At 43.8% G+C, this 18,829-nt stretch overlaps 1 protein-coding gene across 1 annotated transcript; it reads left to right on the top strand.

Annotated features, from left to right (window-relative positions):
• The first annotated feature begins 526 nt into the window (after window positions 1-526).
• Window positions 527-4,215, top strand: LOC110498422 (forkhead box protein I1c-like). The gene is made up of 2 exons (XM_021575037.2): window positions 527-1,175; window positions 3,555-4,215. Exons 1-2 carry the CDS (start codon window positions 593-595, stop codon window positions 4,196-4,198), a joined length of 1,227 nt encoding a protein of 408 aa, XP_021430712.2. The 5' UTR covers window positions 527-592; the 3' UTR covers window positions 4,199-4,215.
• Window positions 4,216-18,829: the final 14,614 nt, after the last annotated feature.

Here is an 18,829-nt window from a genome sequence, read left to right as displayed (position 1 = left end):
ATTAATCTCCCATTTACTCCCGCCCCCAACCCTAAAAAAGCTAATTTACTAGCATTGAATACATATTATTAGAAACTATTCATATGTAAATGTATATTATAATAATACTAGTATTTATGGTAGTAATTATAAAAACCATAATTAAAAATATATATTATATATGAAAAGCCTTTGGAGAACAGTAGGGGGAAGTGGGAAGTAATTTTTTAAATTAGACCTATCTACTGGCGCAAATTTTAATAATTCACAAACTCAATTGTTGTATTAATATTACATTTCAAGTAAACACTTTCTGTCGGGTTTTATGTTGCCGTTAGTATGAAACATAGAGAAGTTATTATTTCACACCTCTGCCTGTCAATTCTCAACTAAATTCAATGGCCACACCCCCAACCAGTTAGTGAGTGTTTATTGGCTGTTAGAGATGATCTAGTGTCTGGATGAGAAACTGTCGGTCTGAAGTTATAAAATTAAAACTCAGATTTTGGATTCTGGCACTTGTTGCTGACGTTGCGCGCTTGGGATCAGGTCGTCGGTTTGAACCGTTACTGTTGTGTTCTAATTCCGTTCGGGTTGTCCTCCCGAGTGGAGCATGAACTCCATCGACCCTTCAGTACACCACACCTCGTCTCCAACAGCAAGCTCTCTCCAACCCCAGCCCAAGAGCACCCAGGAGCCGCCGGAGATGGCTGTCTACTGTGATAACTTCAGCATGTACCACCAGCCTGGACTCCAGAGCGCACAGAGGCCGTCTGGATACGGCCTGGGAGATTACGCGTCATCCCTGTGGTTGAACGGGCCCCCCGTGAACTCCTCCACCCCATACCTGCACGGAAACAACACAGCATCCTTTATGCCACCTTCCTACGGTACCCAGCGGCAGTTCCTTACCAACTCTCCCGGGTTCGGGGGTCCGGACCTGGGTTGGCTGTCCATCGCCAGTCAGGAAGAGTTGCTAAAACTGGTCCGTCCTCCATACTCTTACTCTGCGCTCATCGCCATGGCGATCCAGAACGCACACGAAAAGAAGTTGACCCTGAGTCAGATCTACCAGTATGTCGCGGATAACTTCCCGTTCTACAAGAAGAGCAAGGCGGGGTGGCAGAACTCTATCCGACACAACCTGTCACTCAACGACTGCTTTAAAAAGGTCCCCCGCGATGAGGACGACCCAGGTATTATCCCATCCTGTTCAATTCTATCTTTGTAACATCTAGGGCCATTTGTAGATAGATTTTAATTAGTCAGGCAGGCTATGTGATTCAGCTGTCGGTTAGAAATCCTATAAAAACACGTGTAAAAGTTTGGGCCTAAAACCGATTGAACAAATTGGTGTAGGCCTGTTGCTAAACTAACGTAGGAGGCGTAAAACAAAACGCCTGAGCGGGAGTTCCCACATCTGGTTTTCAATCGGAAAAGAAGATAGGTTGAATTAGCTAATTCCCTTATAAACAACTACCGCTAAGGGTGGTTGCAGGCTATCATGTCAGTTCAAATCAGTTCGATAAAATAAAGGCTTATTCAAACCATATGCTGATAATTGTTAATTTTATCCTTTAATTTGTTTCCTTTATTTTGAAGACTAGAATGCTTATCATTGTGCATATTAAATCTAGGAATTGTTATCAGCAGTGTCCCATAGACTTGAGATGAGTCAAATGTAATATATCTAATATATTGACTGGCCTTTGCTTCTTTAGCATGGGACATAGAAATAACCATGAGGTCATTTTAGTGATTAGAATATATATTATTCTAGAGTTTAGATTAGATATATGTGGTCATTCTATAGATTAGAATATATATTATTGTGTAGATTAGATTAGAACTATTTGGTCATTCTATAGATTTGAATATATATATATTATAAACACGTGTAAAATATATATATATATATATGTTATTCTGTATATATGTTATTCTGCAGATTAGATTAGAACTATGTGGTTATTATATAGATTAGAATATATAGATATATAAACACGTGTAAAAGTATTATATATTATTCTAGAGATTAGAATATATATTATTATGTAGATTAGATTAGAGCTATTTGGTCATTCCATAGATTAGAATATATAGATATATAAACACGTGTAAAAGTATTATATATTATTCTAGAGATTAGATTAGAACTATGAGGTCATTCTAAAGATTAGAATATATATTATTATGTAGATTAGATTAGAACTATGAGGTCATTCTAGAGATTAGAATATATATTATTATGTAGATTAGATTAGAGCTATTTGGTCATTCCATAGATTAGAATATATAGATATATAAACACGTGTAAAAGTATTATATATTATTCTAGAGATTAGATTAGAACTATGAGGTCATTCTAGAGATTAGAATATATATTATTATGTAGATTAGATTAGAACTATTTGGTCATTCCATAGATTAGAATATATATTATTCTAGAGATTAGATTAGGACTATGTGGTCAATATTAGATTGCCCCAAAAGTTTGTTATAATACACTGTAAAAAAAAATCCTATTGTTTTTATGATAATTTACTGGCAGCCAGTTACCTGTAAATTACTGTAAATAAAGGTATATTATGTTACCGTAAATGCGTTTAACATTACTATAAAGTTTAGTGTAAGAAACTTTATGGATTACAACATAACAGTTAGCTTGTTATTAGATGCTTCGTGTCCATACTGAGTGGGCCTTCAGTTTCCTACCATGGCAGTTTATAGATAAAAGGTTTGATATCCTAATCCTGGAAGGGCAGAGCGGAGCACCCATATTCTAGGGAATGACACAATTTTAACCCCAAATTCATTCAAATGAATAGCTACCTAGACATTGATTTCCTCATCAGTGTATCATTCCAAAGCCAGAGTATTAGGTGCATCACATCACTGTTTGTGATAATGTGCACAATACTAAATTACTACAACATTATGTGGATTTGTGGCCCGCACATGGAATGAGTGACCCGCACATGGAATGAGTGGCCCGCACATGGAATGAGTGGCCCACACATGGAATGAGTGGCCCCCACATGGAATGAGTGGCCCGCACATGGAATGAGTGGCCCGCACATGGAATGAGTGGCCCGCACATGGAATATTGCTGCTCATAGGGCTTTATTCCTTTATTATTTCACACAAGTCTTCATTCTGTATGCGGGCCTCATTTATTTGATCCTGTAATGTTTTTTTATCCCAGCATTAGTTTTCTCATGTTTAGGATGAGCACATCTCCCTCCAGTTCTTCATTGGATATGTACATATTACTAATGTGTATATATTAATAATGTATTAATATATAAATACTATATAATAATGTCTTATTAATATATAAATACTATATAATAATGTCTTATTAATATAGAAATACTATGTAATCCTGTCTTGTTAATATATAAATACTGTATAATACTGTCTTATTAATATATAAATACTATATAATATTGCCTTATTAATATATAAATACTGTATAATAATGTCTTATTATATAGTATTTATATATTAATAAGACATTATTATATAGTATTTATATATTAATAATGCTAAAGCTTCTATTATTTATGTTCCAGGTAAAGGGAACTACTGGACGTTGGATCCTAACTGTGAGAAGATGTTTGACAACGGGAACTTCAGGAGGAAGAGGAAGCGTCGCTCCGACTCCACTAACAGCACCAAAACAGAGGACGGCCGAGCAGCCCCGCCCATCAAGACCTTAGACAGCCCCCAGCTCCTAGGCCCCGCCTCCCCAGACATGGAGGTGGTCAGTGAGGGTCACAAGAGCTCCCCCCCCCCGGGCCTGGCGTCCGGTGGCACTCCGTGTTTTAATAACTTCTTCAGCAGTATGGCTGGGCTGGGCTCCGGGCCTCTAGGGGCCTCCGCTCCTCTTTCCTCTGGTCCCTCCAGCAGACAGACTAGCTCTCTGGGGCTGGTCAACGAGCTGACCAATAGGAACATTACAGCCCTCCATAGCAGCCCATACCACAACCACACACCCCACACCCCCACCCCAGTCCAGGACAGTCACAGCCCGGGGGTCTCAGAGGCGGGCCTCGGGGGCCACGGCCACCCAGCAGACAGCCTGTCTCCCTTCAACAGAGGACTGTACTACAACACATTCAGTGGAGGGGGGCAGGCAGGACAGTTCAACAGCCACTTCTATAACAGCTTTAGTGTCAACAATATCTTATACCCCCGAGAGGGCACAGACGTATAGTCACTGACGTATAGCCACATATAGCATATAGTGTATAGTCACGGACTTATAGCAAGGGGCTACGACAGGTCTAGGTGGTCAGCCATATCAGAGGGCTTGGCAAACCAGTCAATACATAAGGACTTCACAGGACAGATACAGACAAGTCCATTCATATGACAGAGACAGAACAGTCCATTCATATGATTTTCACAGGACAGAGACAAACCGGTCCATTCATATGATCTTCACAGGACAGAGACAGACAAGTCCATTCATATGACCTTCACAGGACAGAGACAGACCAGTCCATTCATATGGCCTTCACAGGACAGAGACAGACCATTCATATGGCCTTCACAGGACAGAGACAGACCAGTCAATTCATATGGCCTTCACAGGACAGAGACAGACCGGTCCATTCATATGATCTTCACAGGACAGAGACAGACCGGTCCATTCATATGGCCTTCACAGGACAGAGACAGACAAGTCCATTCATATGACCTTCACAGGACAGAGACAGACCAGTCCATTCATATGGCCTTCACAGGACAGAGACAGACCATTCATATGGCTTTCACAGGACAGAGACATACCAGTCAATTCATATGGCCTTCACAGGACAGAGACAGACCAGTCCATTCATATGGCCTTCACAGGACAGAGACAGACCAGTCCATTCATATGACCTTCACAGGACAGACAAGTCCATTCATATTGTCTTCACAAGACAGACAAGTCCATTCATATGACCTTCACAGGACAGAGACAGACCAGTCCATTCATATGGCCTTCACAGGACAGAGACAGACCATTCATATGACAGACCATTCATATGACCTTCAAAGGACAGAGACAGACCATTCATATGGCCTTCACAGGACAGAGACAGACCAGTCCATTCATATGGCCTTCACAGGACAGAGACAGACCATTCATATGACAGACCATTCATATGACCTTCACAGGACAGAGACAGACCAGTCCATTCATACGGCCTTCACAGGACAGAGACATACCATTCATATGACAGTCTGTTCATATGACCTTCACAGGACAGAGACAGACCAGTCCATTCATACGGCCTTCACAGGACAGAGACAGACAAGTCCATTCATATGGCCTTCACAGGACAGAGACAGACCAGTCCATTCATACGGTCTTCACAGGACAGAGACAGACCATTCATATGACCTTCACAGGACAGAGACAGACCAGTCCATTCATACGGCCTTCACAGGACAGAGACAGACCAGTCCATTCATACAGTCTTCACAGGACAGACACAGACCATTCATATGACCTTCACAGGACAGAGACACACCAGTCCATTCATAAGGCCTTCACAGGACAGAGACAGACCATTCATATGACCTTCACAGGACAGAGACAGACCAGTCCATTCATACGGCCTTCACAGGAGAGAGACAGACCAGTCCATTCATACGCCCTTCACAGGACAGAGACAGACCAGTCCATTCATACGGCCTTCACAGGAGAGAGACAGACCAGTCCATTCATACGGCCTTCACAGGACAGAGACAGACCAGTCCATTCATATGGTGTTCAAAGCACAGAGACAGAGCTCTGACGACACCTTTATGAATCTCAAACTGTACAGCCACAGTCAGCAGGCAGCTCCATTGGCCTATTCACTTTACCAATCTGTCAGTGGACTTCACCAATACAGATCACGTGCCTGAAAAACTCCCAATCCATGCCAACACAGAGAGGACGGAGGAATGTACTGCAGCCAAATTGTTAGGCTGTTCATATTTGACCAAACTTGTCAACCTCTCTATAACGATCCAGCTGCTTATCTCAAAATAAACCACTGAAATGAACATGTGACTATATATCCAGAATCCTCATCTGGAATGCCAATAGGGATCACAAAACTCACCACTGATCCAGATTTCTACCCATCGTTTTAGCACTGGAGGTGCTGTGGTAATACTGAAGGTACTGTGGTACTAGATACTGTGTTAGCACTGGAGATACTGTGGGACTAGATACTGTGGGACTAGATACTGTGGGACTAGATACTGTGGGACTAGGTACTGTGTTAGCACTGGAGATACTGTGGGACTAGATACTGTGGGACTAGATACAGTGGGACTAGATACTGTGTTAGCACTGGAGATACTGTGGGACTAGATACTGTGGGACTAGATACTGTGGGACTAGGTACTGTGGAACTAGATACTGTGGGACTAGGTACTGTGGGACTAGATACTGTGGGACTAGGTACTGTGGTACGAGGTACTGTGTTAGCACTGGAGATACTGTGGGACTAGATACTGTGGGACTAGATACTGTGGGACTAGGTACTGTGTGACTAGATACTGTGTTAGCACTGGAGATACTGTGGGACTAGATACTGTGGGACTAGATACTGTGGAACTAGATACTGTGGGACTAGGTACTGTGGGACTAGATACTGTGGGACTAGGTACTGTGGTACGAGATACTGTGTTAGCACTGGAGATACTGTGGGATTAGATACTGTGGGACTAGATACTGTGGGACTAGATACTGTGGGACTATATACCGTGGGACTAGATACTGTGGGACTAGATACTGTGGGACTAGATACTGTGGGACTAGATACTGTGGGTCTAGGTACTGTGGGACTAGATACTGTTGGACTAGATACTGTGGGACTAGATACTGTTGGACTAGATACTGTGGGACTAGATACTGTGGGACTAGATACTGTGGGACTAGATACTGTGGGACTATATACCGTGGGACTAGATACTGTGGGACTAGATACTGTGGGACTAGATACTGTGGGTCTAGATACTGTGGGACTAGGTACTGTGGGACTAGATACTGTTGGACTAGATATTGTGGGACTAGATACTGTTGGACTAGATACTGTGGGACTAGATACTGTGGGACTAGGTACTGTGGGACTAGATACTGTGGGACTAGATGCTGTGGTTCTAGGTACTGTGAGATGAGATACTGTGGGACTAGGAACTGTGGGACTAGATACTGTGTTAGCACTGGAGATACTGTGGGACTAGATACTGTGGGACTAGATACTGTGGGACGAGATACTGTTGGACTAGATACCATGGGACTAGGTACTGTGGGACTATATACTGTGGGACTAGATAATGTGGGACTAGACACCATGGGACTAGGTACTGTGGGACTATATACTGTGGGACTAGATACCATTGGACTAGGTACTGTGGGACTAGATACTGTGTTAGCACTGGAGATAATACGGGACTAGATGCTGTGGGACTCAATTCCATTGGACTAGTTACTGTGGGACTAGGTACTGTGGGACTAGATGCTGTGGGACCAGGTACTGTGGGACTAGATACCATGGGACTAGCTACTGTGGGACTAGGCATTGTGAGACTAGATGCTGTGGGACTAGATACTGTTGGACTAGATGCTGTGGGATCAGGTGCTGTGGGACTAGATAACATGGGACTAGATACTGTGGGACTAGATGCTGTGGGACTAGATGCTGTGGGACTAGGTACTGTGGGACTAGATACTGTGGGACTAGATACTGTGGGACTAGATACCATGGGACTAGATACTGTTGGACTAGATACTGTGGGAAAGATACCATTGGACTAGATACTGTGGGACTAGATACTGTGGGACTAGATACTGTTGGACTAGATACTGTGGGACTAGATACTGTGGTACGAGATACTGTGTTAGCATTGGAGATACTGTGGGATTAGATACTGTGGGACTAGATACTCTGGGACTAGATACTGTGGGACTATATACCGTGGGACTAGATACTGTGGGACTAGATACTGTGGGACTAGATACTGTGGGTCTAGATACTGTGGGACTAGGTACTGTGGGACTAGATACTGTTGGACTAGGTACTGTGGGACTAGATACTGTTGGACTAGATACTGTGGGACTAGATACTGTGGGACTAGATACTGTGGGACTAGATACTGTGGGACTATATACCGTGGGACTAGATACTGTTGGACTAGATACTGTGGGACTAGATACTGTTGGACTAGATACTGTGGGACTAGATACTGTGGGACTAGATACCATGAGACTAGATACCATGGGACTATATACTGTGGGACTAGATACTGTGGGACTAGATGCTGTTGGACTCATTACCATGGGACTAGATACTGTGGGACTTGGTACTGTTGGACTCACTACCATGGGACTAGATACTGTGGGATTCATTATCATGGGACTCGGTACTGTGGGACTAAGTACTGTTGGACTCATTACCATGGGACTAGATACTGTGGGACTAGATACTGTGGGACTCATTATCATGGGACTAGATACTGTGGGACTCATTATCATGGGACTAAATACTGTGGGACTAGGTACTGTGAGACTCATTATCATGGGACTAGATAATGTGGGACTCAGTACTGTGGGATTTATTACCATGCGACTAGGTACTGTGGGACTAGATACTGTTGGACTCATTACCATGGGACTATGTTCCATGGGACTAGGTACTGTGGGACGTTACCATGGGACTAGGTACTGTGGGACGTTACCATGGGACTAGGTACTGTGGGACATTACCATGGGACTAGGTACTGTGGGACTAGGTACTGTGGGACTAGGTACTGTGGGATTAGATACTGTTGGACTCATTACCATGAGACTAGGTTCCATGGGACTAGGTACTGTGGGACATTACCATGGGACTAGGTACTGTGGGACGTTACCATGGGACTAGATACTGTGGGACTAGGTACTGTGGGACTAGGTACTGTGGGACCAGATACTGTGGGACCAGATGCTGTGGGACTAGGTACTGTGGGACCAGATGCTGTGGGACTAGGTACTGTGGGACCAGATACCGTGGGACCAGATGCTGTGGGACTAGGTACTGTGGGACGTTACCATGGGACTAGATACTGTGGGACTAGGTACTGCGGGACCAGATACTGTGGGACTAGGTACTGCGGAACTAGGTACTGCGGAACTTACTGCTGGTTGGGGAACATTTTGATTGAAACCACAATATTAACGCTCTTATGAGTGTACATGCATTTTTGTATATTATATATCAGTGGAGGCTGCTGAGGGGAGGACGGCTCATAATAATGGCTGGATCGGAGCAAATGGAATGGCATGCAACCATGTGTTTGATGTATTTGATACCATTCCACTCATCCCATTCCAGCCATTATATATATATATATATATATATATATATACACACACTTCATGACCAAAAGTTTGTGGACACCTACTCGTCTCAGCTCATTCTAAAATCATGGGCATTAATATGAAGTTGTTCCCCCTTAGCTGCTTTAACAGTTTCCGCTTTCCACAAGATGTTGCAACGTTTCTGTGGGGACTTGCTTCCATTCAGCAACAAAAGCATTAGTTAGGTCGGCATTGATGTCCGGGCAGTGATGTTGGGCGATTAGGCCTGACTCACAGTCTGCGTTCCAATTAATCCAAAAAGTGTACGATTGGTTTGAGGTCAGGGCTCTGTATAGTTTAGTCAAGTTCTTCCACAACGATCTCAACAAACCATATCTGTATGGACCTAACTTTGTACACGGGGAACATTATCATACTGAAACAGGAATGGGCCTTACCCAAACTGTTGCCACAAAATTGGAAGCACAGAATAGTCTAGAATATCATTGTATGCTGTAGCGTTAACATTTTCCTTCACTGGAACTAAGGGGCCTAGCCCGAACCATGGAAAAAAGACCCAGACCATAATTCCTCCTCCACTAAACTTTACAGTTGGCACTATGCATTCGGGCAAGTAGCGTTCTCCTGGCATCCGCCAAACCCAGATACGTCTGTCGGACTACCAGATGGTGAAGCATGATTCTTCACTCCAGAGAATGCGTTTCAACTGCTTCAGAGTCCAATGGAGGCGAGCTTTACACCATTTCAGCCGATGCTTGGAAATGCGCATTGTGATCTTAGGCTTGTGTGAAGCTCCCGATGAACAGTTATTGTGCTTATGTTGCTTCCAGAGGCAGTTTGGAACTCGGTAGTGAATGTTGCAACCGAGAACAGGTGATTTTTACCCGCTATATGCGTCAGCATTTAGCAGGCCCGTTCTGTGAGCTTGTGTGGCCTACCACTTTACCGCTGAGCCATTGTTGCTCCAAGATTTTCCCACTTCACAATAACAGCATTTACAGTTGGGTAGCTCTAGCAGGGCAGAAATTTGACGAACTATCTTGTTGGAAAGGTGGCATCCTATGACGGTGCCACGTTGAAAGTCACTGAGTTCTTCAGTAAGGCCCATTCTACTGCCAGTGTTTGTCTATGGAGATTACATGGCTGTGTGCTTGATTTTATACACCTGTCAGCAAAGGGTGTGGCTGAAATAGCCGAATCCACTAATTTGAAGGGGTGTCCACATACTTTTATATATATATACAGTACCAGTCAAAAGTTTGGACACACCTACTCATTCAAGGGTTTTTCTTTATTTTTGTATTATTTCCTACATTGTAGAATAATAGTGAAGACATTAAAATGACAAAATAACACTCATGGAATCATGTACTAACCAAAAAAGTGTTAAACCAACCAAAATATATTTTATATTTTAGAAGCTTCAAAGTTGCCACCCTTTGCCCTGATGACAGCTTTGCACACTTTTGGCATTCTCTCAACCAGTTTCACCTGTAATTATTTTAAAACAGTCTTGAAGGAGTTCCCACATATGCTGAGCACTTGTTGGCTGCTTTTTATTCACTCTGCGGTCCAACTCATCACAAACCATCTCAATTGGGTTGAGGTCGGGTGATTGTGGAGGCCATTTCCTCTGATGCAGCACTCCATCACTCTCATCCTCGGTCAAATAGCCCTTACACTGCCAGGTGTGTTGGGTATTTGTGTCCTGTTGAAAAACAAATGATAGTCCAACTAAGCACAAACCAGATGGGATGGCGTATCGCTGCAGAATGCTGTGGTAGCCATGCTGGATAAGTGTGCCTTGAATTCTAAATACATCACTGACATTGGCACCAGCAAAGCACCCCCACACAATCACACCTCCTCCTCCATGCTTCACGGTGGAAACCACACATGCGGAGATCATCCTTTCACCTACTCTGCGTCTCTCAAAGACACAGAGTTTGGAACCAAAAATCTAAGTTTTGATGTCTTCACTATTATTCTACAATGTAGTAATTATTATTCTACGAAATAGTGAAAATAATGAAAAACCCTTGAATGAGTAGGTGTGTCCAAACTTTTGAGTGGTAGTGTATATACTGTATGTGTATATGTGTATACGTGTGTATTTTTTGTAAATGATATATATTAGATTGTAACTATTTAAATGATGTACAGATTCTTCTTCTAGACCCATATAGGTTATTATTTTACCTAATTATGTTTTTTTTGTTCTTACCTCTACCTGGCTGTAAATGACATGTCATGGAGTCAGATCAGATGGTGAAAAATATACCAGCACAGCTTGACGTTCTCTTTATAAATATGACTTTTGTCATTTCACCTCCTCATTGTACAGTGACATCCCACTGGGCACAAACTGGTTGAATAACTTTGTTTTCACTTTGAAAACTGATTGGATTTGCAAAAAGGCATCAATGTACCAGCACAGATTGATGTTCTCCTTTAAAACATGCCACAATGTAAAGGAATTCCTGGAATTGTATCATTTCCTTCACCTACCTTTTCAACTAAATCCAATGACATGGTTAAATACAACTCCATCAAAATGTAAATATCAACTAGATGTTGAACTGATGACTGTGCCCAGTGGGTTGTCATGGTGAATCATATCAAACGTAATCAAGAATAGCATCAGTAAATCATTGGGGGTTTTCTTGAGGAAAACATCATGGAACAGTAAATATATCAGATTGTATCATCAGCTCTCAGGTTTCAATATGACATCATGACCATGTGTAACTGCAGCATAATAATGATAAAAAATATAATATCCTCTTATAGTTTGTCTTCACTTTTCACATGCATCCTCAAACTCCTCTGTGATCATCAATAAACTTAATGTGATCATATTGTATCTGGAGAGTCCCTGCTCATTGAAAATGTTGAAAAACAGTATGTGTTGAAATCACTGAATGGGCTTTTACAACTGTTGACATTTCTTTAGAAAGATGGGAATGTTATTTTAAATGTGTTTGCCCCTTGCTATAGGAATGCAATATGACTGCAATATGACTGCTATATGACTGCTACATGACTGCAATATGACTGCTAAATGACTGCTATATGACGGCTATATGACGGCTATATGACTGCTATATGACTGCTAAATGACTGCTATATGACTGCTATATGACTGCTATATAACTGCTATATGACTGCTATATGACTGCTATATGACTGCTATATGACTGCTACATTACTGCTACATGACTGCTATATGACTGCTATATGACTGCTATATGACTGCTATATGACTGCTATATGACTGCTATATGACTGCTACATTACTGCTATATGACTGCTATATGACTGCTATATGACTGCTATATGACAGCTATATGACTGCTACATTACTGCTATATGACTGCTACATGACTGCTATATGACTGCTATATGACTGCTATATGACTGCTACATTACTGCTATATGACTGCTATATGACTGCTATATAACTGCTATATGACTGCTATATGACTGCTATATGACTGCTACATTACTGCTATATGACTGCTATATAACTGCTATATGACTGCTATATGACTGCTATATGACTGCTATATGACTGCTACATGACTGCTATATGACTGCTATATGACTGCTATATGACTGCTATATGACTGCTATATGACTGCTACATTACTGCTATATGACTGCTATATAACTGCTATATGACTGCTATATGACTGCTATATGACTGCTACATTACTGCTATATGACTGCTATATGACTGCTATATGACTGCTACATTACTGCTACATGACTGCTATATGACTGCTATATGACTGCTATATGACTGCTATATGACTGCTACATGACTGCAATATGACTGCTACATGACTGTTATATGACTGCTATATGACTGCTATATGACTGCTACATTACTGCTATATGACTGCTATATGACTGCTATATGACTGCTATATGACTGCTATATGACTGCTATATTTGTTACTGTTTTCTTCCGGCGAAGGAGAGGCGGACCAAAATGCAGCGTGGTTATTTCGATACATGTTTAATAAAAGATAAACACAAACAATACAAAACAATAAACGTAACGTGAAAACCTAAACAGCCTATTCTGGTGCAAACTAACACAGAGACAGGAACAATCACCCACAAAACACTCAAAGAATATGGCTGCCTAAATATGGTTCCCAATCAGAGACAACGATAAACACCTGCCTCTGATTGAGAACCACTCCAGGCAGCCATAGACTAATCTAGACAACCCCACTAACCACAATCCCATGACCTACAAAAACCCCAAGACAAAACACACCACATAAAATAACCCATGTCACACCCTGTCCTGACCAAACAAATAAAGAAAACACAAAATACTAAGACCAGGGCGTGACAGAACCCACGTCCCTCACCAACAAAGTCTTAGTCCGCTTACATTGCGTCTTTAGATTGGCGACCCACGCCGCCAACCTTGGACTAGTAACCCTAACCAAGGGCCCCACTGGACTGAGGGGCAGCTCCGGACTGAGGGACAGCTCGGGACTGAGGGACAGCTCGGGACTGAGGGGTAGCTCGGGACTGAGGGGTAGCTCGGGACTGAGGGGTAGCTCAAGACTGAGGGGTAGCTCAAGACTGAGAGGATCCTGGTTGAATGGCGGATCCTGGCTGAATGGCGGATCCTGGCTGAATGGCGGATCCTGGCTGAATGGCGGATCTGGAAGATCCTGGCTGACTGGCGGATCCTGGCAGACTGGCGGCTCTGGCTGCTCCATGCTGACTGGTGGCTATGGCTGCTCCATGCTGACTGGCGGCTCTGGCTGCTCCATGCTGACTTGCGGCACTGGCTGCTCCATGCAGACTGGCGGCTCTGGCTGCTCCATTCAGACTGGCGGCTCTGGCTGCTCCATGCAGACTGGCGGCTCTGGCTGCTCCATGCAGGCTGGCGGCTCTGGCTGCTCCATGCAGACTGGCGGCTCTGGCTGCTCCATGCTGACTGGCGGCTCTGGCTGCTCCATGCTGACTGGCGGCTCTGGCAGCTCCATGCAGACTGGCAGCTCCATGCAGACTGGCAGCTCTGGCTGCTCCATGCAGACTGGCAGCTCTGGCTGTTCCATGCAGACTGGCAGCTCTGGCTGCTCCATGCAGACTGGCAGCTCCTTGCAGACTGGCAGCTCTGGCAGCTCCTTTCAGACTGGCAGCTCTGGCAGCTCCTTGCAGACTGGCAGCTCTGGCAGCTCCTTGCAGACTGGCAGCTCTGGCAGCTCCGTGCAGACTGGCAGCTCCTTGCAGACTGGCAGCTCCTTGCAGACTGGCAGCTCCTTGCAGACTGGCAGCTCCTTGCAGACTGGCAGCTCCTTGCAGACTGGCAGCTCCTTGCAGACTGGCAGCTCTGGCAGCTCCGTGCAGACTGGCAGCTCCTTGCAGACTGGCAGCTCCTTGCAGACTGGCAGCTCCTTGCAGACTGGCAGCTCCTTGCAGACTGGCTGCTCCATGCAGACTGGCAGCTCTGGCTGTTCCATGCAGACTGGCAGCTCTGGCTGCTCCATGCAGACTGGCAGCTCCTTGCAGACTGGCAGCTCTGGCAGCTCCTTTCAGACTGGCAGCTCTGGCAGCTCCTTGCAGACTGGCAGCTCTGGCAGCTCCTTGCAGACTGGCAGCTCTGGCAGCTCCGTGCAGACTGGCAGCTCCTTGCAGACTGGCAGCTCCTTGCAGACTGGCAGCTCCTTGCAGACTGGCAGCTCCTTGCAGACTGGCAGCTCCTTGCAGACTGGCAGCTCCGTGCAGACTGGCAGCTCCTTGCAGACTGGCAGCTCCTTGCAGACTGGCAGCTCCTTGCAGACTGGCAGCTACGGCACCGCTGGACAGGCGGGAGACTACGGCAGCGCTGGAGAGGAGGAAGGCTCTGGCAGCGCTGGACAGGCGAAGCGCACTGTAGGCCTGGTGCGTGGTGCTGGCACTGTTGGTACTGGGCCGAGGACACGCACAGGAAGCCTAGTGCGGGGAGCTGCCACTGGAGGGCTGATGTGTGGAGGTGGCACTGGATGGACCGGACCGTGAAGGCGTACTGGAGATCTTGAGAGCAGGGCTGGCACCAACCGCCCTGGCTGGATCTTCACCCTAGCCCGGCAGATGTGAGGAGCTGAGCTGTAGTGTACCGGGCTAAGCACTCGGACTGGGGACACCGTGCGTTCCATCGCATAACACGGTGCCTGACCAGTACCACGCCCGCCACGGTTAACACTGCTAGGCGCACTGTAGCGCTGAGCTGGCACAGGACATGCAAGGCTAGGCAGGTGCACAGGAGACCTGGTGCGTGAGGCTGGCACCATCTTCACCAGCCGACTAGCACGCACCTCAGGACGAGTATGGAGAGCTGACCCAGGTGCCATCAAATCCCCGACACGCTCCGTCGGGCGAATTCCATGCCCCATGCACCAACACAGCAACTCCCTCATAACTCTCTCCTCCAATTTCCCCATTAACTCCTTCACAGTCTCTGCTTCGCTCACCTCCAACACCGGCTCTGGTTCTGGTTTCCTCCTTGGCTCCTTACGATAAACAGGGGGAGTTGGCTCAGGTCTGACTCCTGACTCTGCCACACTCTCCCTGTGCCTCCCCAATACATTTTTGGGGCTGACTCTCGGGCTTCCATCCACGCCGCCGTGCTCGTGCTGCCGCTGCCTGTCACCACGCCGCTTGGTCCTTTTGTGGTGGGTGATTCTGTACGGTTTTCTTCCAGCGAAGGAGAGGCGGACCAAAATGCAGAGTGGTTATTTCAATACATGTTTAATAAAAGATAAACACGAACAATACAAAACAATAAACGTAACGTGAAAACCTAAACAGCCTATTCTGGTGCAAACTAACACAGAGACAGGAACAATTACCCACGAAACACTCAAAGAATATGGCTGCCTAAATAAGGTTCCCAATCAGAGACAACGATAAACACCTGCCTCTGATTGAGAACCACTCCAGGCAGCCATAGACTATTCTAGACAACCCCACTATACCACAATCCCAATACCTACAAAAACCCCAAGACAAAACACACCACATAAAATAACCCATGTCACACCCTGGCCTGACCAAAATAATAAAGAAAACACAAAATACTAAGACCAGGGCGTGACAATATTACTGCTACATGAGCGCTACCTTAATGCTATATGACTGCTATATTACTGCTATAATACTGCTATATTACTGCTATATTACTGCTATATTACTGCTACATGAGCGCTACCTTACTGCTATATGACTGCTATATGACTGCTATATTACTGCTATATTACTGCTATATGACTTCTATATGACCTCTATATTACTGCTATATTACTGCTATATTACTGCTACATGAGCGCTACCTTACTGCTATATGACTGCTATATGACTGCAATGCAGCTGCTATACGACTGCTATACGACTGCTATATTACTGCTATGTGAATGCTATATGACGGCTATATGACGGCTATATGACTGCTATATGACTGCTATATTACTGCTACATGAGCGCTACCTTACTGCTATTTGACTGCTATATTACTGCTATAAGAGCGCTACCTTACTGCTATATATATGACTGTTATGTGATTGCTATATTACTGTTATTTGACTGCTGTACTAATGCTATATAAATGCAATATAACTGCTATATGACTGCTTTACGACTGCAATGTGACTGCTATTAGAATGCAAAATGACTCTGAAATGACTGCTCTATGAATGCTATTACTGAATGCTATATGAATGCAATATGACTGCCATATGACTGCTATTTGACTTCTATATGACTGCTATATTACTGCTATATGACTGCTATATGACTGCTATATTACTGCTACATTACTGCTACATGAGCGCTACCTTACTGCTATTTGACTGCTATATGACTGCTATATGACTGCAATGTGACTGCTATGTGACTGCTATATGACTGCTATATTACTGCTATATGACTGCTATATAACTGCTATATGACTGCAAAATGACTCCGAAATGACTGATCTATGACAACCATTATTACCGAATGCTATATGAATGCTATATGACTGCTATATGACTGCTATATGACTGCTATTTGACTTCTATATGACTGCTATATGACTGCTATATGACTGCTATATGACTGCTATGTGACTGCTATGTGACTGCTATATGACTGCTATTTGACTTCTATATGACTGCTATATGGCTGCAATGTGACTGCTATATGACTGCTATATGACTGCTATGTGACTGCTATGTGACTGCTATGTGACTGCTATATGACTACTATATGGCTGCAATGTGACTGCTATATGACTGCTATATGACTGCTATATGACTGCTATATTACTGCTATATTACTGCTACATGAGGGCTACCTTACTGCTATTTGACTGCTATATGACTGCTATATGACTGCTATATGACTGCTATATGACTGCAAAATGACTCCGAAATGACTGCTCTATGACAACCATTATTACCGAATGCTATATGAATGCTATATGACTGCTATATGACTGCTATATGACTGCTATTTGACTTCTATATGACTGCTATATGACTGCTATATGACTGCTATATGACTGCTATGTGACTGCTATGTGACTGCTATATGACTGCTATTTGACTTCTATATGACTGCTATATGGCTGCAATGTGACTGCTATATGACTGCTATATGACTGCTATGTGACTGCTATGTGACTGCTATGTGACTGCTATATGACTACTATATGGCTGCAATGTGACTGCTATATGACTGCTATATGACTGCTATATGACTGCTATATTACTGCTATATTACTGCTACATGAGGGCTACCTTACTGCTATTTGACTGCTATATGACTGCTATATGACTGCTATATGACTGCTATATGACTGCTATATGACTGCAATGCAGCTGCTATACGACTGCTATACGACTGCTATATTACTGCTATATGACTGCTATTTGACTTCTATATGACTGCTATATGGCTGCAATGTGACTGCTATATGACTGCTATATGACTGCTATGTGACTGCTATGTGACTGCTATGTGACTGCTATATGACTGCTATATGGCTGCAATGTGACTGCTATATGACTGCTATATGACTGGTATATGACTGCTATATTACTGCTATATTACTGCTACATGAGGGCTACCTTACTGCTATTTGACAGCTATATGACTGCTATATGACTGCTATATGACTGCTATATGACTGCTAAATGACTGCTATATGACTGCAATGCAGCTGCTATACGACTGCTATATTACTGCTATATGACTGCTATATGACGGCTATATGACGGCTATATGACAATAATATGACTGCTATATGACTGCTATATGACTGTTATATTACTGCTATATGACTGCTATATTACTGCTATATGACAATAATATGACTGCTATATGACGGCTATATGACGGCTATATGACAATAATATGACTGCTATATGACAATAATATGACTGCTATATTACTGCTATATGACTCCTGGGGGGGGGGGCGTTTCAGCGGCAGGGATTTGGAGACTGGTCAGGA

Source organism: Oncorhynchus mykiss, chromosome 19, assembly GCF_013265735.2.
Source record: "Oncorhynchus mykiss isolate Arlee chromosome 19, USDA_OmykA_1.1, whole genome shotgun sequence".
Taxonomy (NCBI): Eukaryota; Metazoa; Chordata; class Actinopteri; order Salmoniformes; family Salmonidae; genus Oncorhynchus; species Oncorhynchus mykiss.
This window is presented reverse-complemented; position numbering and strand designations above follow the sequence as displayed.

Excerpts from the sequence above, each read along its gene's own strand:
- LOC110498422 (XM_021575037.2), top strand. The coding sequence starts at position 593 with ATGAACTCCATCGACCCTTCAGTACACCACACCTCGTCTCCAACAGCA. Across the intron at positions 1,176-3,554 it reads CCGCGATGAGGACGACCCAG|GTAAAGGGAACTACTGGACG; the intron begins GTATTATCCCAT and ends TTTATGTTCCAG.